Source organism: Opisthorchis viverrini, assembly GCF_000715545.1.
Source record: "Opisthorchis viverrini unplaced genomic scaffold opera_v5_202, whole genome shotgun sequence".
Lineage (NCBI taxonomy): Eukaryota > Metazoa > Platyhelminthes > Trematoda > Opisthorchiida > Opisthorchiidae > Opisthorchis > Opisthorchis viverrini.
Genome location: NW_008751858.1, coordinates 485,331 through 510,831, shown reverse-complemented (window position 1 = coordinate 510,831; position 25,501 = coordinate 485,331). Strand labels below are relative to the sequence as shown.

Below are 25,501 nucleotides of genomic sequence, written 5' to 3'. Positions count from 1 at the left end.
AACCTTTTGGGCGCATACGGGATCAAAATAATTAATGGATAGGATGACAGCGATCCATGTACGCTCCCACGTCGCACAGCTCCCCATTCTATGGCGCACAGTTGTGTGAACTTTCAGATATCATGTAACTCTTGTGAACCCACTGTGGTTACCACGATTGTTCTTTGGCCTGATGGGACAATTGTTACTGCAACATCGAATCAGCCACTCTCAGTGCTTTCCGCTGTGTAGGTGCGGAAACCGTGGGACAATAGCGCTCATCTCCTTGCTGTGTGACCAAACTTCATGTTTATCACCCTCATATACTGTTATTTTGGCAGTTTGTGTGCGTACGCGTACCAGAAAACCCCAACTAAAATACGTTTTATGTTCCTACTACTGGCTCAGATACTGTTGCTATCATCAACACACCACAAGGTCACTGCCCATAAAATTCGACCGGGGGTGATCATCACGAGCACACACACACACACACACACACACAAAACACACATTGAAGCTCTGATGAAGATTTCCCAGGGACGAGCACTTAAATTATCACTTTTCACCGGAAATGTGTTTGTCTCTGTGTGTTGTGCGTATGCCACGCAGCAACAATGAAAGTAGAAAAGGCAAAACAACCTTATGTGGTGGGCGATGGAGTGGGGGAGGACAGCGAGTTACTGTTCGCATTGTACATTGTACTCGTAGATCACCCACAGATCGACGGTTGGCTCGCAAAAACGGTCCAGCCGTTAGGGTAACGGTTGTGATAGTGGTGGTGATCAGACCTAGAGGCAAAACAAACTCAGCATGACCGCTTACTCTTTGATGTTGCATTCTCCAAAATGAGCGCGAGAGCTGATGATGATACCGACGAAGTTTATAACGCGTCAGATCCTTTTACCGTCCAGCTCATTATCTCTGGCAACCGCGCGCGATTATTTTAAGCTCGTATTGGCTTGTACTGGGTCGCTCAATTCCACACTATTAGGAGCATACTGCTAAAGTGGAAAAGCAATGGATCAAGTATGATCCCAGTATCGTTAGCGCCGCCATCTGGCAATAGGATTCCACCCTAAATACACACGTTAACCTACCTACAACGCAGATATGTCCCACATGTGCAAGAAGGTTTCGATCATCACAATAGCCTGTTTGCAGCAAAACTTGACGACGCTGGCTAAAATGAAATGGAAAATATCTTCTGGCCAAACAAACCACATGCGAGCTTTTCCTTTCCAGCTTTCCGTCAGTTCACAGGCTGTCCAGTTTGGAACACGGCAGCTGTGTTGACAGATGGAATGTGTAGCCTATGGCCGAAAGAAGTGGTTCTATATGGGGCGTATCATTTGAAATGCCTGCTGCGCAGCTAAAACCCCGCTTTCTAAATGCCATTCCACAATCACATTGTTGTCATGATACAGGTGGTGCATATCATGACACCAGCTAGTGTGACCTTGAGGAAGCTTGGTGTGGATTCGGTACCAGCAGAGACCATGTCTCGTAAGAATACAAAAACGCAGCCACTTCTCTAGCCTGGTACGAACAGATATGCTTTTTCGACGTTTACAATGGATGCAAACTGAAAATTGTGATTTGAGCTTTTGAAACCCGTACACTGACTTTATAGGAGCTATCACTAACACTGAGCTAACTGAAACGCCCTACAACCTCTAGCACTTCCGTTTACTCTGAAAGGGTGCGTGTCCAAGAACTCCACATGCTAAAGGACACATGTGCACTATGAAGACAGAATGACATGATATCCCTGAGAATAGCTTATAAATCTACCGATTGTCACCAAACTTTTTCGAAAACGATGACTACCCAAATCGGTTTCAAGTATTTTCCACGTAATATTGTTTTACTTTCACAACATTTTCGAGAATGTAGTAGTAACGATGATCGTCCAGCTGTAACATCCTTCTGCTGCCTAGCTGCTATGCCACCTGAAGGATGCACGAGGGCTGAGACACTGCCAGGTTGCCCAACCCTAGGCAGGGTCAGTTGTGATGCCGTGTGTGGGTTCGAATCACTGACCTTCTGGACAGTAGGTTCACGTCTGGTCCACTAAGCTCTCTTGATAGAAAGGAATATACCATATCTTTGGCAGATAAGATTCTTATTAGTTCCGATCGAGGGGTTGAAAATTTCCAAGATTCTGTGCCGTATTTTCGTCGGACGGTAAACGGGAAATTTGATTTATTTTACTGACATATTAGTAGATGTTAGGTTGGAATAAAACAAGCGGAAGACACAGAGTGCACCATTCGTAATGCGAATGGTGAAAGTGTCAAACTGATCAGGAAGCTGAACTGCTCCGTTTCATTCAAGGAAATGCAACTCAATGATGCCTCACTAACTATACAAGCCTTGATCTCTTGGGCCTGGTTTGGATTAATGAACTTTAACTCTTGGACCAACGAAATAACTGCAGATGGCTGCAATACGTTCATGTGAACACTACATGCTGACGATGTTGTGGTCGCTACAATTACGGCCAAACCGGAAACCAGTGTGAAAATACGCGGGGTAGTGGCCATTCGGCTCCTAGTGCCCGGCACCTGTAACGCTTTCACTTCAATCCATTTTGGCGAATCCTGCCTATAGAGTTGTACCCACTGTACAACCCCTTCAGTCTACACTGCCAGGTTCAGCGAATCGCTCCACTGTGAACCGGAAAGTCAAGAGGGAGGGGCCGGCAACAGGGACACCACAACAAGCACACAGAGGTCATATATTGAATGGAAGATATGGGAAAAGATGTCCACGGTGGACGCAGAGTCAAATAATACGTCAGGCACGTGACGCACATGATATTATAGGCACGGTCACGTCAAGCAAACAAACTTTAGACAACAGACTGTTGCTCGACAAGGGGAACACATCGCGTGGATCACCATACACCCGTGACATACTTCGGAAGTGAGGGCATCAGATCCCATGTCAGCATGCTCACTGCCCCCGGGGGTGGATCGACACGCGACAGCACCTCCATGCGTCGTCACAATTGAGTTCAAAGCAGCGGTCGCTTGAACAGCGTCCTCATGCGGGAGGTTTGCGGAGGTTAGCCACTCCTAATAAACGAACATCACGTCGATTGGACGGATGTATGACGTGCCGGCTACGGGCTACATGAAGGCACGCCTTGATCAGTCAGAATCTCAGTCAATCTGTGTTATATCTGCTGATTCGCCGGCCTGTGCTATTCGCTGCTGACCCGCTCGAGTGCCTAGTGTCGGAGAGAAAGACTCACGGAAGGGAACACAGTAGCTATATCCCAAAAAAAGTGGTTGCGAGTGCGCGAGCGCGTGCGAGTGCGAAAAGTACAACGGCCTCAAGCTTTTTATTGGAAGGACACTGTCTGAACTTGGTCCAATGCTGACGCACGCGGTCTGGCTTTAGTACGAGGCATCGACGTGCTGCATATTGCGGACGCGTTGTCTGTCCTTGATCAACGCTGACTCACGCTGTCTGGGTTTGATGCAAGGCTGTGACGCGTTGCATACTGAGGAGGCGTTGTCTGTTTGGTCAACACCCAGCGGAGCTGAGAGTCTCCGTAGATTCCGGGCATTCAGTGGTTGCTTTCAGGAAGCCGACCTTCCTGATAATCTGGATCGAGTATCTATAGCTTGAGCTTCTTGCCCCTCACGAGGATTCTAGCCCGAAATTGTGGGACATTCTGTGATGACCCTGCGTTTGTAATATTCATCCTCCTCCGTAAAGTCTACTGTGTCTTCTGTTATACCATAGTGGGTGGAGCGGAATCCCAAGGTCCGACACAGAGGTTGCATCACACCATCAGCAAGACACAACTCTGAAATAAAAACAGAGGCGCAGTTGTCAAAAAATGGTCAACTATGTAACAGAGTGCACGAAATTCTTACGGTTAGTCCTGAATGATCCGAAGGTTGGAGTCGACTCTACTTCAACAGGAACATTTCACCATTGGACGACTTTGTCATGATGAATCGAATCTTGCCTGGAAGCTTTGTCTGTGGACCGTTCCAAATATGCGGCATGACAACCGATCAATCGATTTGGCCAGCTGTGATTTATTTTTGTGGATCGGCATTGACAGGCGCTCCGGTATTAATTCGAAGTTGTTATCGCTCTCCTTGGATGAAAAGCTCTCCTCCCAATCTTGTCATGTCAGTGCAATTTCCTAATCTATTTGGGTAAAAATGTTCCTTTTCCCTCGGTTCCAATGACTTCAAGACCATTGAAAGGCATTGTCTGCAAGAGTGATTCATCTTTTGGCAATTTTGGTACTCCCCTCCCCAGGCTGGACTATCCGTGGTCCCCTCGCGTCTTGTTCCCCAGTAGCTGCACCTGCCAATACCCTCCGAGTCGACAATATTTAGGCCCATACTACAATAAGTTGCAGTCTCACTGACGTCCTACTGGCGCTCGGCGGCAGCCTCACTGGTAGATTGGTCCGAGGAAGAATTTCAAGAGTCTCAATCATGAGCTAGATCAATACACGCTGCTCTCTACAACTATCGATAGACAATAACAGATATGGGCGAAATGGATGCCCACGAATGTATGGCGTGGTACACAAAGTCACAACCGCAAGGCCCGGTGGTATTTTAAATGTACGGGTCTGCAAGACAACCAGCCAATTAACTAACTCTCCTTACTCGTCTGTCTGCGCCAGCTGTCTTTATCTTATGGGTGCGATGCATTCTGTTATATCTGCTGATTTGTCAATCTGTGGTATCTGCTGCTGACCCGCTCCAGTGCCTAGTGTCGGAGAGAAAAGACTCACAGAAGGGAACACAACAGCTGTATTCCGAACAAGCGAGTGAGTGAGAGAGCAAAAGTTACAACGGCCCCACGCTATTTAAAGGGGACTTTCTGACACTGATCCAAGCTGTCTGATAGGCGTTAGTGATCACCCGTCAACATCGGTTGTGCCTCTGTGAAAAGCCTGAACGCTGATCACATTCAGTCGTGCTTCTATGGCCGCAAGAACACTCATCAGGTCTTGCTGAATTGATTGAATGATTGATTGGCCTGGATGCTTGCTGGCTTTCCTGATGAGTTTTTGGTGGAGCAGTAGGTTCCGGGCGTTCTGAAGTTGCTTTAAGGAATCTGACCTTCCTGATACATTCCGTAATTAAAAAGAAAGCTATCAAGTACGAAACCAAGTCCCAATTTCTAGGAACGACCAGTGCAAATATCCCGTTTTGATGCAAAACTGGTGCCTCTTTCTAAAGCTCTGGAGTACACAGCGGCCTGGACGAAAGTCGATAATTAACATTCTTTCCTGAACAAATGCCTAGTGATATCCATCCCGCTTCTGATGGCTGCAAAATAGGTCATCCAGCTCTCTGATGCGTTAATCAAAATTACCACGGCCTCTAATGGACAGGCGCATGAGATAGAGCGGGCTCATCACCTTGGGGTCGTTCTCCAGAAAAATAGCGCCTATGAAGCAGGCACAGTCACTCCATGGTAGTTTCTTCATAAGGCCTGAACGCGAATTGCTTCAGGCAGATTGGTTACACCAGAAGGGAAGCAAGCGAACACTTGGGCATCTAGTCACTTTTTTCTCCCTATCCGCCACGCAGAAATTGGATTGGGCTGTCAGTATTCAAAAGGCTTACCCAACGGTCAAACGTACCTATGAGGATTGCCCCATAGAGGCGCGAAAGTCCTAGAGAAGAGACGCGAAACAGGCTTTCGCTTGGCGCCAGTTCAGCCGATCGCAAACTTATCGCCGAACCGATGGTAGTTATGACCCTTTGTGCTCTTGAAAGCACACTGCCACAAACGTCCGCGACTCCGGATTGCAGCTTCTACTCAACGACCACAGACACCACGACTACTAAAGGCAGTGATCCTCGGGAGAAGGCAAGCCTCGCGTGGACGCAGCGTCCAAAGTACGTACAGCCGTCATAGCTTATTTAGCTAACAGACGATAAAGGCGCAGCAGTGAACTCCACACCCAAATCACAACTTTTGAGCTGGACTGGGTCGGATGTGCAGATATACAAGCGACGAAGTCTACCGAAAATCAACCACAAACGTCAACCTCGACACTGACGAATGGTGCGAGAATTCTACTGTTACTGAGAATGTGAAGCCTGCCAGTCTCCGGCTCCACCCCATCAAAAGTGGTCTCTCCGAATGCAGACACAGTCGTCAACCATGACCCCTACAGCCAAAGTTACAAACCTGACCACAGCGAAACGGAAAATCTCTCGTATACCCAGTTGTCCACGCTGATCGCGGGTGACTCCAGTGTTCAGATAAACACGAAAGAAAGGCGACTGCAGTCAAACAAGCCTCATAAGATTCACCAAATCAGAAAACTGCTGGCTGGTTTCAAGGTGCAGTCCTCTGCAAACACAAGCCTCATGGGAGCGCCATCCAGAGGAATACTTCTTGGTGCTGCCACCCAACACACAGGGACTCACAGAGACACCTTTCCGATCACATCGCACCAAAATACCCAAGAAACCAAATGGACACACGTGCCTCAAATCGTTGAACAAGAGCAAATCTAGTTTCCAAAATGCGGTACTGAAAGACCTACAAGAAGCAGCGGCCGAAATTTTTGCCCATGAAGGGAAAAACGATGCCTTTCAAAGGTAAAAGTTCTGCGAAAACCGGACTGCCATGGGGCAAAAAAACCATGCAAACAAAAAACAGCTCTCGGAACCACCAAGGCAGGGAGCAGACAATATGCCGCGAAGGAATCTTTGGAACCTTGGTCTCGAACCCGGCGTACAACTATCAAACCTGCTAACCACCCTGGCAGCACACCTCTCGGCTCCCCACCTTCAGAGACAACACAGGCAGTTTTGAAATGCTTGTCTACAAACGGCCTAAGTCTTTTCAACAAACTTCGTGATGTTAAACAGTCAATTTGCCTTGTACATTAGTTCATAATCGTACTTACAGAAACCTGGTTTACACCAAATGTCTCTGACGCAGAGACTATCAAAAACGGCTACTCTGTTTCTCGAGCTGATTCAAAATGAGAGAGAGCTGGTGGGGTTGCTTTATTTTTGCATGTGGTCTTGCTCATCCCGATTGTCCTCTCCGGTACCACTCATGCACCTTTTTGCGATGCACTATGGATTCAAATTCCGCTGCGCGGGTTTGATTCTCTCCTTCTCGGCGTGGTCTACCGTTGCCCTCAAGTCCTCCAGAAGATGACCAATTCCTCAACTCTCCTCCAGCTACCACTTCACTCGACTCTTGCTGGAAGGTGGTCTCGAGGCTCCAAAGGCCTCCTGGACGGAACCCCAGTGCGTTGGATCAAGTGGACTTTTTGCAGCGGCGAAAACCAAAATCATTCAACAGAGCGCTTCGACTCAACATGTCGTCGCACCCAACACTAGATACCGCTCAGGTCAACTAAAATAATTCCTGGATTTGGTCCTCACCAACGAAGGCACTTCGTCGATCAAGTGATAACGCTCCCCTGGGACATAGTGATTACTGTGCGTTGACCTCTGATTTCAACTGTTACTGGGCCAGAAATCCCGAAACTCAAACGTGGATTCGAAACTTCTGCCATGCAGACTTCTGGGACCAGTTTCAGCGTAAGGATTATACAGGACCATTGTTTAGAAAGTTCACGAGGCTGAAGTGATGTTCGTCCCAAAAAAATCTGCACGCAGTCGGATGGAATGCAAGCTACCAAAAAGGATTCAACGTCTTCTGGAAAAGAGGTCTCAACTATTTTTTCGAAGGAGTTGACCTGAAGACACTGAAGATGAGCTGGGGTTTCGTAAAATGCGGAACCGATGAAAATCAGAAATCCACCAGTGAAACATACGGAAACAATCGACCATTCTAGATATCGTCCAGAAAAACAGAAATGTGCTGTTCGAATACACGAAACCTCGTCGCAGAAATAAACCAATCTCGTTCTCCTTGTGGGGAAGAAACGGAGAACCCACGAGTGACCCAGTAGTGGTATCTGAAGTCTACACAGAACACTATGGAAATATATATACAGCCCCAACGCTCTCGTCACACCTAAAATTGTCAATGCGTAACTACGAACGGCCTCTAACCGATTTGGTATTCACGGTAGAGGATATTCGTCAAATCTTGCACAAGGTCAGACGGATCATTCCGAGTGAAAGTAGGCTCGATCTGCTCTTCTCCAGCGCCGGTCGCCATTGGAGTTCCTGAAGGCTCCGTTCTGGTACCACTGCTATTTCTGGTAAACGTCAACGACCTTCCAGATGTTCTTGCGAGTCCATGTCTACTTTTTGTGGACGGCTTGAAATCCTGGATTTCCAATGCCAGTACCCTCCAAATGGATGTAAACGCTGCGAAGCAGTAGTCGTTGGACTGATGCCTTTGTCTGAATTACGAAACGTGCGTCCATATGTCGTTTTGAGAAGACTCAGCGAACACCTTTGTCATGCATGGTGAGATAGGACCAGAAGACATCACGAGGATAGATGCCAAAAAAGGATTTGGGCATCTGGGTCTCCTCAATCTTGCCCTTCTCTGTGAAACCGGTTCAAAAGGCATTGGCCGTTCTACGGATGATTTTGCGTACCTTCTCCCGTATTACCCGCATGCATTTCCAAATACTCTATGGGGCCTACGTCAGACCCCTCCTGGAATACGCCAACCAAGTTGTCTACTCAGGATGCCCGTAGGACATGACCCTCACTGAGCGTGTCCAGCGAGCTAGTAACCTACAGTTTCCACTCATGTTTATGCAAATACCCAACTCTTCGTCAGTAGCACTTACAAGCTTGACGTCTAATCTCGTGAAACAGCTGATAGCTGTGACTCATACTGATTCTATATTGACGGTTTTTTGAACCACGTGAGCTGCAAATCGCTCACTTCATGTTTTAGTAGGGAAGGCCTATAGGAAGTCCAAATGGTTGCTGTATAAAATTGATAAAACCCATCGTCAGCCTGTCAGTTCCCTCCTGTTCTGAATTTCCAGCAATCTCAATCCATAACTTTAACACACTAAATTGGACTTGACACTACATACCTATGCCTGATGAGCCCTGAAATTGGTGAAGCTGCTTTTAGACGAGAATTCAACAACCTAATTAGTAGTATATTTTTGTAACGTACTACTCATAAGGTTGCTGAAAATCCGTCGACAGCCCACGACCGGTTTCCCTCTGACTGGTTTTCGTAAACCAATTCGATTTATTGAAGTCAACGGTCATCGTCCTACTTTGGAAAAAGTACTACTTATTAGCGAATTTACACTTATTTGCAAATTAATTTGTTTTTTCGAGGGACTCACCTGGAACCCAGTTGAATCTCTCGTTTGTGATGTTTTCAGGCAACTGAATGTGCTGCACCAGGCCGCCTCATGTTTCAGTCGCTACGATATTCGGGATTCGCCCCCAAAAAGGCGAAACCGGTCGTGGGCTGTTGACGGATTTTCAGCAACCTCATGCGTAATACATTACAAAGATATGCATGTTTCGCAATATCTTGAATATCGTAGCGAGTGAAATATGAGGCGGCCTGGTGCAGCACATTCAGTTGCCTGAAAACATCACAAACGAGAGATTCAACTGGGTTCCAGGTGAGTCCCTCGAAAAAACAAATTAATTTGCAAATAAGTGTAAATTCGCTAATAAGTAGTACTTTTTCCAAAGTAGGACGATGACCGTTGACTTCAATAAATCGAATTGGTTTACGAAAACCAGTTAGAAATAGTACATTGTTTTAATTATGAGGATCGAGATCCGTTTAATATGTGCTGCAATTCTTTTTTGGCCTCAGGCTGTTTCACATCAGATACTGGAGCTGTATACTGGTCTTCGACAGCACCTTGGACAATCGATCTGGTGTGCTTCGCTTGTACCAGCATCCACCGAAGCGAACCGCTCAATGTATTTTCCACTTACCCTTCAGGTAATTGACCCGGAGGAAATGGATAACCTACCAGCAAGAAATACCTAATGGATCTTAAGCAGACAGGCTACCTGACCGTACAGTCGAATTACCACGCACGTAATAAGCTGGCAGGTGCCGACACACGTTTGACACAAAGGCAGGCAATCTTAAATACATCCATGGGTAGCCTTTCTAAAGTAATGTGACGCAATTATGAATCTATCTGATCAGTTCCCTTATGTGCAGGACTCATGTTTCACAATACATTTGGGCAGTTGGAAATAACGTTGTACGACGGAGTGAAGGGGAAAAAATAGCATCCGAGGGTATTTCGCGTGCCTACCTTGAATTCGCATTAGTCAGTCATCTATTATCTATTGTGTGGGCAAATTCCGCGTTCTACTCTCTGCAACTGCAATTCTTTATACTCACATAGCAGCATGCGCTCATGAAAGCAAAGTATAGGAAAAATCTCCTCTCCGTAGGAATTACAATTTTTATTTGTCCATCTTCGGTAAAAACACTGGCCATTATGAGTAGCAACAGGAACCGCGTCACACAATCAAACAAGCCGACTTCAATCGAATTTGCCGCCCCAATCGTTAAAAAAACGAACGACCGCTACCATTACTACGCGAGGTTATGTATGATATTTCAAATGGCCGTCGTGCTGATACTGAGAAAGAGCGTGTACAGGCATGCACGTAATTACAAACAAACCGGTGAGACGTGAGGGAATCAAAGAGATTCGGCAAGACACCGCCGTCCAGCGCATCGGCAAGAATTGTAGCGTTATTCTGTGATAGAGAGAGAGGGAGATTCAATAGTTAGCCAGGCTGAGTGCGAAATTTGGTTGTGTCCGCACAACCTTTATGGGTCTGAGTTTAAATGGCCTGTTTGTCTGATCACCTCTGGGCAGCTTTATAACGGCGGTCCGTGCAACCAAGGAGAAATTGTCAAATCGCGGAGTGATATATGTTTTGCTTGGCGACGTCTAACTATAGTTCAACTGTAGTCCATTTTGAGCACAAACGTGCCGTTAATCCTGACTGTATTGCTGCGCCAGATTAGGACACAGGAACTATATGCCAAGTTGGCTACGGTGTCTTTTTAGTTCATGTAAACTTTGACGAGAACGACTAGTGTGTGATTTACAACCAACGAGCTGTTTGGCACATTTAGCTTAGACTGTTCACCAGTTCCACTCACTTTCACCTGCCGGCAAATGGAACTATAAAGTCAAGTCTTCATTTCGCGACGAGTGGGTAAATTGATTTTGTCTGACCTTGGGTCGATCAACTTTCAATGTTGAATCCCGAGAAATTACGGAGAATCCGTCCTGACATTATGGAACGGTGTGACCGTCACTTTGAATTTCATTTCGGCAATAGAGAATAGCAATTCAAGTAATTTTACTGCTTCGATAGGAGTCGTACCGGTGACCTTGCTTTTGTCGGTGCTGTTGCCACAAATAAACGATCACTACACCTATCCACGATTGACTCATATAATCTGAACACATGAAGACCGAAATATATTCCAGCAACAAACCTGAAAGTCTATAGACCCTAAAGGTGCTTCGAGGCCTTATTATAGAACTTTTTGAAGTAGGAGAATATGATGTTATTATCAGACGTTTAGATTGCCCGGAGCAACCCTGTTCCATGTATTGTGGAGATCCTTGAAGAATGTTGCGCACGGCAACTGAAACGTCAGATTATAACGTCTTACTCCGCTACGCTGCGTTTTAACTTTAGATTAATTCCAGATTGTACAACACATGGTGCTCAATCTTTTTGACACTGTCCTAGCCGGCCAGGAACTCCTAATTTCGTCAGAGGCGTTTGACTTTATGTGGCCTAACTGGTAATCAGAATTAACGTATTGTAACAAACAAGTGCATACTCAATTTGAACTGGAGAATGAAATTTGACGATTGTTTCAACGTGAAAAGTATTGACTTTCGGGATCACCCTATTCAAGGCTTCATCCACGACCTATACATACAATAACAACGGGCTCACTCACATTACTCAATGAATATCAGTCCTGTAAAACAACTTCATGACGAAGGTATACACCGATGGGCAATCCTAGTGGTGTTCTGCACTTAAAATTCCGGTGAGTCCACACCAAAGGGAAGCTTCGCTTTTATTAGAGATCATCAGTAGTGCAAATCCTTGGCCTTTTCCCTCAGGAAGGAGGTCTGGACCTCACGGGTGCTTCTACTATTAGAGGAGTTTGACATTTACCGGAAATGGCGAACTCATCCATAGACATGCGGTGTCTCTACTTGACGGCTGGTGTCTCGCACACTGGGCAAAGTTGGTCACACTTAAACAACCTCACTCAAATGGGTTTGTACGAATAGTCATATTGTATCTAGTGCTGACTGATCCTTTTAGGTTTTGCCGCACTGTTTTCGGCAAATTGTTTGCTAACGTGACTCCTGACCAGTAGTTCCAATTGTAGCACTGATTGATGTGGCTATCTGAATCATGGATTGTGGGGAACACGTTCGTGCATGTCTTCAAACACCGATTAAGATATCTTGACATTCAACGTCTGCATTGGACCAGTGTTGACGCTGGACTCGAAAACACAAATGTTTTCAGCTTGTGGCATCAGAATGAGAGGAGACATACTATCTACAAATGTGTCTGAACTAATAAATAACCTAACCAGCGGCTTTGAGCGGAAAACTTCAAAGTTCGCATGTCTGCATATCCACAATGCCAAAACACGTGCTCTCGATCACCACTGACACACATCTTTTTTAACAGTTTCCAATTCTTCGGCAAATCTTGAGACAAAGTACCATGAACCTACAAGAAAATAAATAATACGCGAACCGCAGCTCTGTTGGCTTCACTATAACTAGACGTTTCAAGCCCCAACTGAAGGGAAATGTGCACCAAATTCAAAGTTCTATTCCGTTTCAAAGGACACCCATTTCTCATAAAGGAAACTACTTACAAGGTTGCTGAAAACTCTTCGACAGCGCACGACCGGTTTCGCCCTTCTTGGGGCTAATCAGGTAGGCGCAGTCCCCGAGTTTCCGTCAACCTTATGTTCTACTTGAACCCAAATTAGACTGTTTTTGAGAAAAACACTCATTTGCAAATCAATTTGATTTTCACGGGAGACTCAACTGAATGTCTTGTTTATGATATTCCTTTATGAAAATATACTGCGATGTCTCGAATATCGTGCCAACTGAAACATGAGGCGGCCTGTGTGCAGCACATTCGGTTGTAGAATATCATAAACGGGAGATTCAGTTGAGTCTTTCGTGAAAACCAAATTGACACCCATTTCTTTTTGGTATTGACAGCCTTCTAATTGTAATAAAACGATGAGCTGAGTGAAGGAATTCAAGTCATATTGATCGTATATTTTCTGAAAATTCCTTGACAGCCCTCTACTTGTTTCACCATTCTTGGGGCTCGCTGGATAGGCTTGGTTCCCTAGCTTTCCAACTGAACACCTAACTGAATTACACTAGTTTGCAAACTACTTTGTAGTTAACGGGGGAGACACAAATGAATCTCACGATTACGAAATCAGTATCTTCTATCAGGGGGCTATGCCTACCTGGGGACAGTTGTGGGTTGTCGAAGAGCTTTCAGAGTGGAGTGTCGTGTCAAGAAGGTACACTTTGATGTCTCGAATGTCTTTCCAGCTAAAACATGAGGTCATCTTTGTGCAACACATTCATCTGAAGAATATCACACATGGGAAAGTTAATACACATGTAATTCGCAAGTTCAAGTCACCTTCACTCGACCAAAAGTTATATTTATTGTTCAGAGGCCTGATGCTGGATACCTCGATCCTGTCTACACTGGCACGACGAAATGAGCTCACATCAATAATGTTATCCGATCCACCCTAGATCGGATGAGGAACATTAATCGCTTCTTCTTACTGTTTATCTAGACTTATTTGATCGCAGTTCACTCAGATGCACCTTGAATGAACAGAAGTAGGACAGAAGAGAGGAGGAGAAGGATAGAATTACGAGTTGTCATTTGTCCAACATGGTAAGGTTTGGAGTACAGGTGAAATATTCAAGCAGCCAACGGTTTCCAGTCCCTCATGGTCTGCTCTCAGCGTGCATCTGCTTCAACCGTCCAAATAAAGCAGGCGTCCAATGATGAAGAATGGTCTTATGTTCCTCACCCCCTTCTGCTGGTGACAATGACCATGATAAGCAAGCGCCACTTCACACGTTAATTCATGCTCCCTGGTTGAAATATGGGAGCTACACCGCAACGCGATATCCGGAGATCATGCAATACCAAGATTTCTTGAAGATTAATGACTTCCTTCTTCATAAGAAGTGTATAATTGCTCTTGCGCTGTCTCTTACTACCAACATGATTTGGCGGTCACGCTGTGTGCGTGTGTGCACGGTTTCCTGCAGTGGTCAGAATGCAGGCAAAAGAATGGATTCTTCAAATTAACGCCGACTCCGATGGCGCTTTGATGCCTTACTACTGTCATCAACGTTACCACAACGGAAGTACTTTGAAGTTACCGTCAGACAAAACCTCACCATGTGCCTCTAAGTTCAACTGATATCCGTACGTGTGCCTGTGTGTTAATAAACAAAACTACGCACATCCACAATAAAATTCATGTCCAATGCCTACAACGAAAACCGGGCGCCAAACGTCCAGGTGTTCTGCTTAACTTCGTGAATGCGGGTCACGCAACACACCCTGCGGTTTCCCCCCAACGGCATTCAGACAAACATGAAACCTATTCAGTATTGCCGTGGGTAGAAGCTAGAAAATTTGGAGAAGTTTAAAGGAAGCGATGTGGAAATCCACGTTACTCCTTCCTGTGTAGCCCAAATTTTCTGTAAAATGCCACCTGCTCACAGCTCAAACACGCCTGTGATTGGTTGACTCCGGAAGGGGAAAGTCATTCAAAGTTCATTCAAATTTAAAAAATGGTACAAACCGGTAGAAAGTTTAAAAATGGTGTCCCATATTTTTACACTGCTCCATAAATGTTGAAACTACCTATAAACTTCAAGTAGTACTCTAAAATCCAAGTAGATTTTGAGCAGCTTTACTACTACAGTTGTAAGCCACCCTGTGTCGTTAATCGGCTCCAAGAGACACCATACAAAACGAGTCAAAAAGCTCTTATAAAAGTTTCGTATGTCTCCTCCAAAGAGGAAGTTACCAGAACCTGCCAAAATTAACTCGGAGCTCACAAGTATCCACAGGTAATGTAATTATAGTGTTCCGTGACCTTTTATAGCAAGAGCTTACTTAGCAAAATGCAATAATAATAATATCAGTAATAACAACCAAGTAACACTCATCTGGTCATGAACATGGCATACACTGGTGAAACACACTCAGTTGCAAACTAATTTGGTTTTTCGAAAGACTCACCTGGAATCCAGCTGAATCTCTCGTTTGCTCGTTTTACACGACCGGATTAGACGTTCACTCAAAGCGGTGACAGCCATGTGTGATTGCCTCAACACCTTCAACCAATAACAGTGCTTCCTGGGTGTCGGCATCGTTCTTCCGTCTCCAAAAGACATGATTTGAGCAATGTCCTTCTTTATTTAATTGGAAACTGTCCCACTGAAAATTTTTGGGAAATATTGGACTGTAGGACTCTTAGATTTGAAGATCGCGAAGGACTCGGATGAGTGAATAATCTCCAAACTTGAGCTTCATCGGTTCCAATTATGGAGTTCTTCTCCAAATTTCTATTGTTCTTGTAACTGCGGCAATCTGACTGTAATACTCAATCATACCTCTAAGCACCATCCTAAAGTCGGAAACGTGGAATAACATAGGGGTACGGCCCTTTCATACATTTCCATGCACTTTAACCTAAGAAAACCAGGTTGATGTGGAATGCTCATGCCTTCTAAAGGAGTGTCCTTATCCACCTACTGCAAGCTAAATCTAGGATGATACATTTTAAACAGAGCTGGTTCCTTCTGGAAGAAAGACAGAAGCCAGGGGAAGGAAACAATAGTCATATTTGAGTTTGTCATTCAATAGTGGAATGTCCAGTGTGCTATCGAGGTCCAGCAGAGCCCCGGAATGAGGGTCGTTTTTGCTACATTTTTGGAAGCTGATGATGCATCCAAACTGGCCAGCCGATTGCCAGAAACTTCGAGTTCTAATTAGATTTGGGCGAGATGACCCAAGTGGTTAGAGCGCGAATTTACTGACCACAAGGTCCATGGTTCGAACCCGACCTCTGCCTCTCGACTCCCCCTGTCTAGGCTTGGACAACCTGGCAGTATTTCAGCCCTCGTGCTTCCTTCTGGTGGCATGGCAGTTAGATACCAGAAAAATGCTACAGCTGAACGATTTTTCAAAAATAGCTCTGGATGTTCGAGTATGCGAAGCATGGCACACAAATGGCGGTTTCAGTTTGAAATCTTCCATTCCCTAACACTGATATTCGACCACTAGATCGGCCTCTCTGATAATGTAGTTAGGTTATGAACATTCCTATTTTCTCCGATGGTTTACCTAATATGTCGTGAAGTTCTCCGACAGTATTGTCATCAGCTACAGAAGCTTTCAGCCGAACTGCGAAGTAAAAAACCTTATAAATCGGCCGAACACCTATTTATGCAGCTATGGCCGCTTCAAATCGGAAATATAAAGATTCAACAGATAATTTTTTAGTCATATGATTGGTACCGTCCATTACTCTGATAGTTGAAATTCACCACGTTTCTTCTGTCCCCATCCATAACTCCCAATCCACTTTTGTGTTTAGTGCGTGCGTATGAACTAGCATTTGTTTGGTCCTACCACTTCACTCATTTGACCTTGAGGTCATCCAGCTACTTTGTGGCCAACCTCATGCACGTTCGACTGTCTCACATGGGACCCTGTTTGCTCATTCGATTCCCACTTTTGTAGTCCAAGTGGACCATTTGTTGTGGGCAAGTATCTACCGTCGAGTTTTGTATATTTTGTGAATCTCACATCAACAGTATCGACTCTGATCTGCCTCCTCGGAGGTTCTGCTATTGCTCGCCACTCGAAGTTATTGTTCTCCCGTTATAAGATCCTTAGGTCTCTTTGTGCTCCTACGAAAGCGTTTCTGAAACATTTCTATTAGTTATAATGCACAATACCCAATGCACTAGTCATAAGGTAGCTGAAAAAACTCCGACAGCCCACGACCAATTGGGCCCTTCTTGGGGCTCATCGGGTAGATGTCATCCCAGAGTTTCCGTCAAATTCATGTTCTACTTGAACCCAAACTGCATGGAATTAGCAAAACACACTCATTTGGATAGGTTTTGATGAGAGAATCATCTGGAACTCGGTTGAATCTCTCACTTGCGATGTTTTCGCACATGTATCGAGATCGCGCAGTGGTCCTTTGGATATCGATGAGGGATGTCGTTCACCGAAATCATAAGAGCGTGAATTCTACGGTTACTAATAGACTGATTTTGTGTTAACGCGGGACTGTGTGAAATCAAGCCCGAACCTCACTCTTGAGAAAGAAATACTCCTGGCCACAGAGGGGCTTATTTGCTTGAGCGGATTTGTCACACTCAGAGGTGCGGCATAGTATGGTATTGTTATCCGGAGGGAAAACACAAGGAGGAATATTCCTGTTTTCAACTGCTCTGTCTGGACTCGATTTCCTAACTCTACAAGTTGAACCATCTAACGGTATGGATCAGAAACATCATAATTAAAAGATCATGACCATCCCCGTCGTCATGTGACGTAACTGCAAATGCCTCCACTAATACTGACTAACATGACAAAGGCAGTAGATCTGCCAAGGGTTTGTTATCCTGACATCCCACAGGGGACTTGTCTACACAAGCCAAACCTTGTATCCAACAAGAGAACAGAACATAGCAGATGAATAGAACGCATTAATAGTGTGGCAGTTAGTCACGGAGCACAAGAAGTTAAACTGAACGAGTCAGTTATCTAAACATGCACGCATAAGAACAGGCTGGTTCAAAACCGTTGTAAAAAGAAATACCCGGAGGGAAATAATTAATGTGACTGTTTGTCTAGCGTGTGAAGTACCCATGAGTGAAAAATCTCCGTTTTTCTTCAAAAGTAGCACAAGGTAACCCTCGTGGGTTGGTAGCTCCATCCGTAAATTCTACTTCAGTTTAATCTTTGGACAAGGCAGAAGCGATCAAATTCAGCCGGTCTGCGGCGAACCGAGACCCGATAGGTTGTCCTCAGAAAACTTCAAATGGTTGTTGATCCTGCGCTACGACAGCAGAGCGGTTTTAGGGACGCTAAACCAGCTTATTTGGAGCTTAAAAACGACCGGAGTTGCTGGGGTACGCCGGGAGCCAAAAGGAAAGCTGGCGTAGATTGTGACCTTCCATGTAGCGTAGGGATCCTCACTCTGTTCGCTCTTTGTGCTCGGCGCCATCGTTCCTCATTCTATGCTTATTGTATGACCAGAAAACACTAGCATTCAGAGCAGAACTACTAGTCCCCGAATTGGAACCTTCCTAATCAACCTTCCTCTGCAGGTTGATAACAACATCCTTTCTCAGGTACGCTTCGACATGTGATGCCTCCGGAATAGAAACAACTTCATTTGATTAAGGCATCACCGTTCAATGCAGAATCAATAAATGCTGAATCCCCAGCATCGGGGTAAACTAGTGTGGTAAACTGAAAAGTCTGAGAACGATACTCATTGCCAGACAATGTAGGTCATTCTTGTCAACAAACGTTGTTGCTTACTTTCCACTGTGACGAAGCAGTGCAACCATAAAATTCGCATCAAGAGAGATCCTGAGTAAACAGATTTCCTAATCATGGCTACCTGATAAATCACTGCTGACTACCTAGGGTGTAGCTGTGTAAAACATATCGCTTATTGACAAACAAATGTATTTCGATAGCAGCACAATCCTGTTAGCAATAGACTGTCGTAGGTCATCGTGGACTATTTAGACAAATGCAAGACCTACAATCCACAAAGTCGTCACCTTAAAGGAAGACGTTTAAACGAAGGTGCCCGGAATCATAATGCAACAACAGCTTTTTGAATCGTTTGCACATGACAACTTAACGAAATGACAACGGCGGCGATTCTTATTACCGTTCAACATCCACCCGCCTTCCACTATCGCCCCATTGCAACCGGTAAGGTGAAAGTAGGGTTTTCATTCGCCTGTCATTTGGATGCTCAAAGTTCTGGTGAATGGCTACAGTGCAGTCAGACGTGAACTGAACCGCATAACACTTTCACCAATGCCAAAAGGTGTGGTGTTTTGGGAGGGTCTTGTTTCGGGTTCAAATTTACCGCCCTTATTATCTAAATGGGTCGGCGTAAAACAACTACTTAGCCTCATTATCAAGACTCATCGCAGAGCTAGTTTCATATTGATCTGGTTGATTCCGATGAACGGAATCAGCGGTTTTGGAGAAATACACTCATTGGTCTATCAAGTTGGTTTTGACGGGAGACTCAGTTGAGCAGTTCAAGTTTCATAGCTTGCTCAGGTTGATGCACGTTTATACAGCGTTGTCGAACAGATCGGTTCGCACATGTTTTGTATGAGTGGCACGAACCTTTCAATCCACATAACTTCTCCCTCAGAACACAGTTTTGCCGAAGCCCCTATGGCACGATGCCTAGCTAATTGATTGGTTTTTTAAGTTGGTCGGACATAACACAGGCTAGTGGAGTGCTCGGAAGCACGTGTGGAGTTTCCCACTATCACGTGGTCAACGGACCCGTTGCACACGTCAAACACGGACACACTGTGTAGGACCGGAAAATAAACTCCCCAATATTATACCGCCTTTACCTCAGAGGCAGCGCAGGAACATTCTTATCACTCGATTCTCTCACCTCACCATCCCTTTCAAGGGAACTACTTGTTCAAACATTCATTCGCCCTTCGACCTACGCAGTGAAGAAAGAAAGCTGTTTAGGCGTGCTGCTTACCACGTCAAAACCGTTTAGATCAGCAAGGACTTCACGTTTGGAGTGGAATACCTAATACACCGAAGCAATACATTCATGGTGGATTGATTTTGCGTTGATTTACAGTGTATTTTCTGCTTGAAAGGTTGAAAAGTGACGTAGATTTCACTTGCATGTGTTCTCCTCTGGAAACAGCAAGCTGAACATGGCTCACCGAGCCACTACGCTGATGAACTATGGACGAGAAACTCGTAAACGTACAAGCTGATATCCAGCAGATGATTTGGCCGCTCATATAAGGACGGCGCTTCGCACCATTAGGATTCCACTACTATTAATTACTCTCGACTTGTAATTCACGTTCTTAATGCATAGGTATCGATCACATTCCCGAACCGGTAGCTAGAACTACATAAAAGCTTCTCAGTCGACGATGGTGTGGAATATGTTGATTTGGGTGTTTCCTTCATACGGTAAGTGTATTCATGAGGTAACGTGTAGAACAATCATAAAGTTGTTTTATCCACATGTGATTTGACCTGTCCTGATGTGTATTGGTTTTGAGTACCTTGGAGATTCGCTAGATATGCACTATTAGTGAACGAAGCGGCCATACAGTGGCTCGCGGTCTTGGGTCAATCGAGCTAACACGTGTTGGTGTGCGACTGTCAGAGGGAAGAGTAGTTAGTCATTATCTGGATTCCACTTAACCTTACGCACCTCCCCGCCCCCTTCCAACAAAATTGTCACAACATTCACATGCCCACGAAGATCAAGAAAAATCTACCAATGGCACCCGAAGTGAATTGCCTATTGATGAACCCTGAAGTGGAAGATCAACGAACCAAACCCGGTCAGAATTAATTCGAAACTCCCCAATCCATCAAATTCTGGTGTGATAAGCGGAAGAGGACTTACTGATTGGTTCCCCGTCTATCTGATAACCTGGCCAATTTGGTGACCTGTGTCACTTGGCCTAATGAAGCTTTTGCGTCAAAAACGAAACGTTGCCCAAATAAAAACTACCGATTGTTTATCAAGCTCTTCTGAAAGGAATGAAGGATGTTACTGTTGAGGTTACCGATGCAGAACTTTGAGTCACGCGTGGGTTCGATGATCCCGAATATTAAAAGGAAGAATTGGATTGGAAAGTCTACGATACTATTCACACAAAGGTGAACAAAGTTGTACAACAAACCCAATTTTCCACGTTCACAGCGCCAACATGTCACTGACCTGTACAGCGCAGTGTCAGCGTCCACACATCGGAATACGGCGAGCGAAATATCAGCTCGGTAGTGTGAGTCGCAGTCATCCCTTTCGAGGCCGGTTCTGCGGTTCTGATCGACGGTGCGAACACCCGGAAATCACGGCAGAACGGGTCGGGGCAGGCTGAGCAGGCTGAGCAGACGGAGCGCGAGAACGCGTGGGTAAGTAAGTCAGCTGTGTGAGCGCGCACACACGCACGTGCTGATGTACCAGAATCGGACGGGAAAGCCTTTGCCACAAGGTGAATACTGGGTACAATGAGCACAACAAGTGGAGATCCAAAATACATTGGGTGAGTATGCAAACGAATGGGGATGCAGGGTTTACGAAAAGTTTACGTGCTGCTGGTGGTGTGCGTTTTCCAGGATGAAGCCCTCGTGTGCTTGATTAGAGACAATGAACAATATGACAGCTGGATTCATGCTATTGGTGACCATCCAGATTGTCCGACTGATTGCACCTCGACTGTTTGCGACCGGCTAGATTTAGGTCTTCCCCTGACGCACTTTCTTTCTTTGTTTTAATTAAGGGCTTTGTTCAAATAAACTGACGTTGTGCGGCAGCGAAGTGCCAGTGTTTTCCTCTGGTGTTGCTCCCATCGTGATGGTGATGATGAGTAAAATGATGATGATTTTGTTTGAAGTTCTGTAATGAGTCTTTGATTGGCATACACTCCCGCCTGTTAAAGCACTGGTCTACTGGAACTATACGATAGCGTGCATGAACCAACAAACTGTCGACCCCATTTCCTTGTAATCAATGCTCCACTCATGTTTACTTTTCAGAGTGCACACTTTTATGCTTCCAACCAACAGCTTCTTTCAACGGTTTTTTTTAAAATGGAATATGTAAGCACGTATTTTATGGAGACACCTATATATACTTAATGCGATACAAACTGCTGACCCTGTTTACTCACTGTCATGTGAACAGTCCTCGTCCTGACACAAGTATTCTGGTTTGTCCCCACTAACATGTGAAAGCGGGCAACTCGAGTTGAGAGCACTATAAGTCAGAGATTCAACTAGGTTCCAGCTGAATCTCCCAGCACAATCAATTGGGTATGCATATGAGTGCGTAGGTGGAGTTTCGCTTGAAATTAAGACTCCTCACCGGTGCATATCCTTGGCTGTGATGGGAGTTAGACGCCGCATATTTGATCTCAAGGCGAGCACACGCACAAGCTGGACTCATTGGAATTAGTGCTAGTCAGAAAACCACTTGGTTATTACTTACCACTGTGGAAGCATAAGATATCTGTTGAAGGGCTTCTCCTATAGCATATAGGTCCAGTTTTTTTAGCTTGCACTTCTCTGCATCATATTTTCAGATTTATTCCTAAGGTGACGTCTTCCGGTAGACTAAACAGCAAGACCTTTGAAGCCGTTTTATGGTGTCCATATGTGGTCCTGTCTGCATATAAGCAAAATAGGTTCCTGTTTTATGCTGTTTGGTGACGTGAAAATGCTGACATTGGATGACATGAGTTCTGCTTTGCTAATTAACTTGATTTTTAAACAGTACATGTGGCATTGTGTCTGCCACGAGCGGTCTGGCTTGAATTGCCCGTACAACTAGTTGGGCCCTCTTCATCTGAGTGAACCCCAGGAACTGAGGCCGGGGTGTGACAGAAAGAGGGAAGTTCCAAATTTATCAGCATACCCCATGGTTGTAAAATTATGCGGGGACAACCAAACAGCCGATAGTATCGAGGTTTGCCCAGACAGCACCACTCACAACAAGTACGCGTTACTAGCAATTGCAACAGTAGTAAAAATTCGTTTCTAGTCCAAGAGTAGGTCGATAGCACATCCATATATGAAGTACACACCAAATGCAGTGAAAAATACAATAAAACGAACCACTTCCATGCAACACTGTGTAATATGACATAACATGACATAAGTTACACAAAGTGCGGACAACGCCCAGACAAAAACACTGGCAGTTCACGTAATTAGTTCAGTGTGTTGGACCACCCATGACTCCTTATAGGCTTGTGTATTTTTACTTCGAAGGTTGTCTACCGCTTAAGAGTCAGCTTAGAGCCAGTCGCTCACCCAAATGCAATGACTTTGCATGCACATGTTTCACAGGCTTGAATGTCTCCACGGTTTTCTATATGCAGACTGTCATGTCCACAGGTCAATATAGTGTGTGGGTATCTCCTTTCGATAGCTTGTAAATGCGCTTGACTGGCAAAAACCTTCCAAAATCTCACGGCACTCGAAAAATAAAACTTTACCCCAAGGTCAGCTTGGTTCTACTCTGCATAAATGACCAGAAGTAAGCCGATAATATTGGCCTATGCTATGCCCACACTGGCGACTTTCGTTCAGCTTTTGTCAGATGCGCCTTTTTATTGTTGTTTTATTCCCCAGGGGTGTCCTATCACCAATAAATTTTTCAGACAAATTCTTCGACCGCTTCTCAGAATGTCATCTGCAGTCCACCTTGAGTAAACGAAACAAGTTCTGTTTAGTTTGTGCTTTGAGCCGTTTAAAAGTAATTTAAATGACCCAGGACTGATCTACAAATAAGTCAGCTTTGAACATAGTCTGATTTACTATTTCTTTCCGAGCTTTTCTCTTGGGAAGTTAAGCATGCGTTTAAGCGAGTAATGGTAGTAGGAGGTATCATTCTGACACGCACTCAACCTCACATAGTGTCAGCTAAACGTGAATTATAATGAGATCTCACACAGCTAATAAATGCTCTAAAACTGACCCGAGATCGCTACCAGTACATGCGTGTCGCGTTGGTGTGAATGATGTGAGACTAAACTTGAGAATGTGAGTTTACCGACCATAGAAATGAACTAGCAAAATGTTGAACATTTTGAGGTAAACAAAGACAGGTTTGTCAAACACAGGCGTGTGTTGGATATACTTTTAAGCAAATTATGGCAAAGCGTCCATGCTATCCAGTTAACTGACTAACCATATTGTTCGGCTGCCGCACCCTTTTGGTGCCTAAATGCAATGCCACCAGGAGGAAGCACGAGGGCTGGGATACTGCCAGGTTACCCAAGCCTAGACAGGGGGAGTCGAGAGGCAGAGGTCGGGTTCGAATAACGGTGAGTAAATTTGTGCTCTAACTGCTTGCGTGAACAATCGAACAATTCCAGACATCCTCCAGAAGCAGTATAAAAGTCGATCAAGCCCTAAATAGCACGCTCACTTAAGCTTATAACAAAAGGATCACTCACTGATGCGGAAATGCGCGGCAAAATGGATATCAAAGAACTGCAAACAAATATTAGGCCAAGAGCAATAACGTCACGTCTCAATTCGTGTTATTCCTGGAATTGATTCCTATGGAGTTGATTGTGCCATCTAGTAATTAGAAAAACCATATCAAACGGTAAGACTGGAATGATAAAGCGACTAAATGGAAGCAACGTACAACAGTCAATTTTCAAAGTTAATCGGGTAACAATGTTGGAATCCGTTAACACACAGTTCACTTCCAGTGGCCTCGCCTTAAATGTGTTTAGTAGTACATATCCTTACTTAACTACCACGAACACATTCTTGGCTACACTTCGGAGCACATATGCTATTATACAGCAATTTTCTGCTAGTCTCGTCACTATCTCGTTATAACCTCCTTATTTATGTGTGCAAAAATGAACAAGCAACATAAAATCAAAGCAGCCAAGCAAAGACTACTAACTAGACCTTAGTCAAAGACTGAGGACATTGGTCTTTCCCATCAACACGAGGTTGGAAAGAACGATACTTCTTGCCGTTTATTCCCGTTTGCCTTGCTCTTCCAGGTATTTGATATTTCAGTCCCTTATATTTTCCCTAAATACATTGAAGACAAAACACGGTGAGGGTCTTCTCCGTGCATTGTTCTGTTCTTGAGTTTTCTGGACCCAGACAGTAAGCCATTTCTGCGAGACCGTCATTTTATTTGTTTGTGAACATCATATATATATATATATATATATATATATATATATATATAAACTTTCTGGCCAAGAGTGCAGGTGATAATGAACCTTCTCACAATGCACGAACGTCATTTGCCTTAACTTTACTAAACTATTGGGTGTGTAACAAATACAGATATTCCATGCTGTACTTTTCCAAGTGCTCTCAGGGATTTTTACCAAACTTTCTTGTCTGTTCTAGAAAGGCGCTGATACCCAGAGAACACCTCTTATACGACTCTTTATCAAGGATCGGCTCGGTAGGTGTCCAAAAAGTTAATTAATTAGCATGTTTTAGTGAAATTTAAATAACCCCATTTCGCCGTGTTTCCCTCTACGCTGGGTGAACTCGTTTTCTATTCATCTTTCAGTCAGATCCACGTCTTGAAAGCTTTCGAAAAGAGCGGCTTATCACGATGAAACAGACGCTGGGGCAGTATGAAGCCGCTCTACGTCATTTGGTTGATTGTTCAGGTAAGTCAACCTCTATATGGCTAAATGAGCGGGGTTTTGGATATATATATATATATA

The 25,501-nt window shown here is 44.7% G+C and overlaps 1 protein-coding gene across 1 annotated transcript in view; it reads left to right on the top strand.

The window, feature by feature from the left end:
* Window positions 1–10,492: 10,492 nt before the first annotated feature.
* The window catches only part of T265_08106 (hypothetical protein), a gene marked incomplete at both ends in the record, with an annotated part of 28,228 nt that continues 13,219 nt past the window's right edge, over window positions 10,493–25,501 (top strand). The window contains 3 exons of the mRNA XM_009173813.1: window positions 10,493–10,556; window positions 21,076–21,194; window positions 25,342–25,444. Coding sequence (XP_009172077.1) covers window positions 10,493–10,556; window positions 21,076–21,194; window positions 25,342–25,444 — 286 coding nt within the window. The remainder of the gene's footprint in view (window positions 10,557–21,075; window positions 21,195–25,341; window positions 25,445–25,501) is intronic.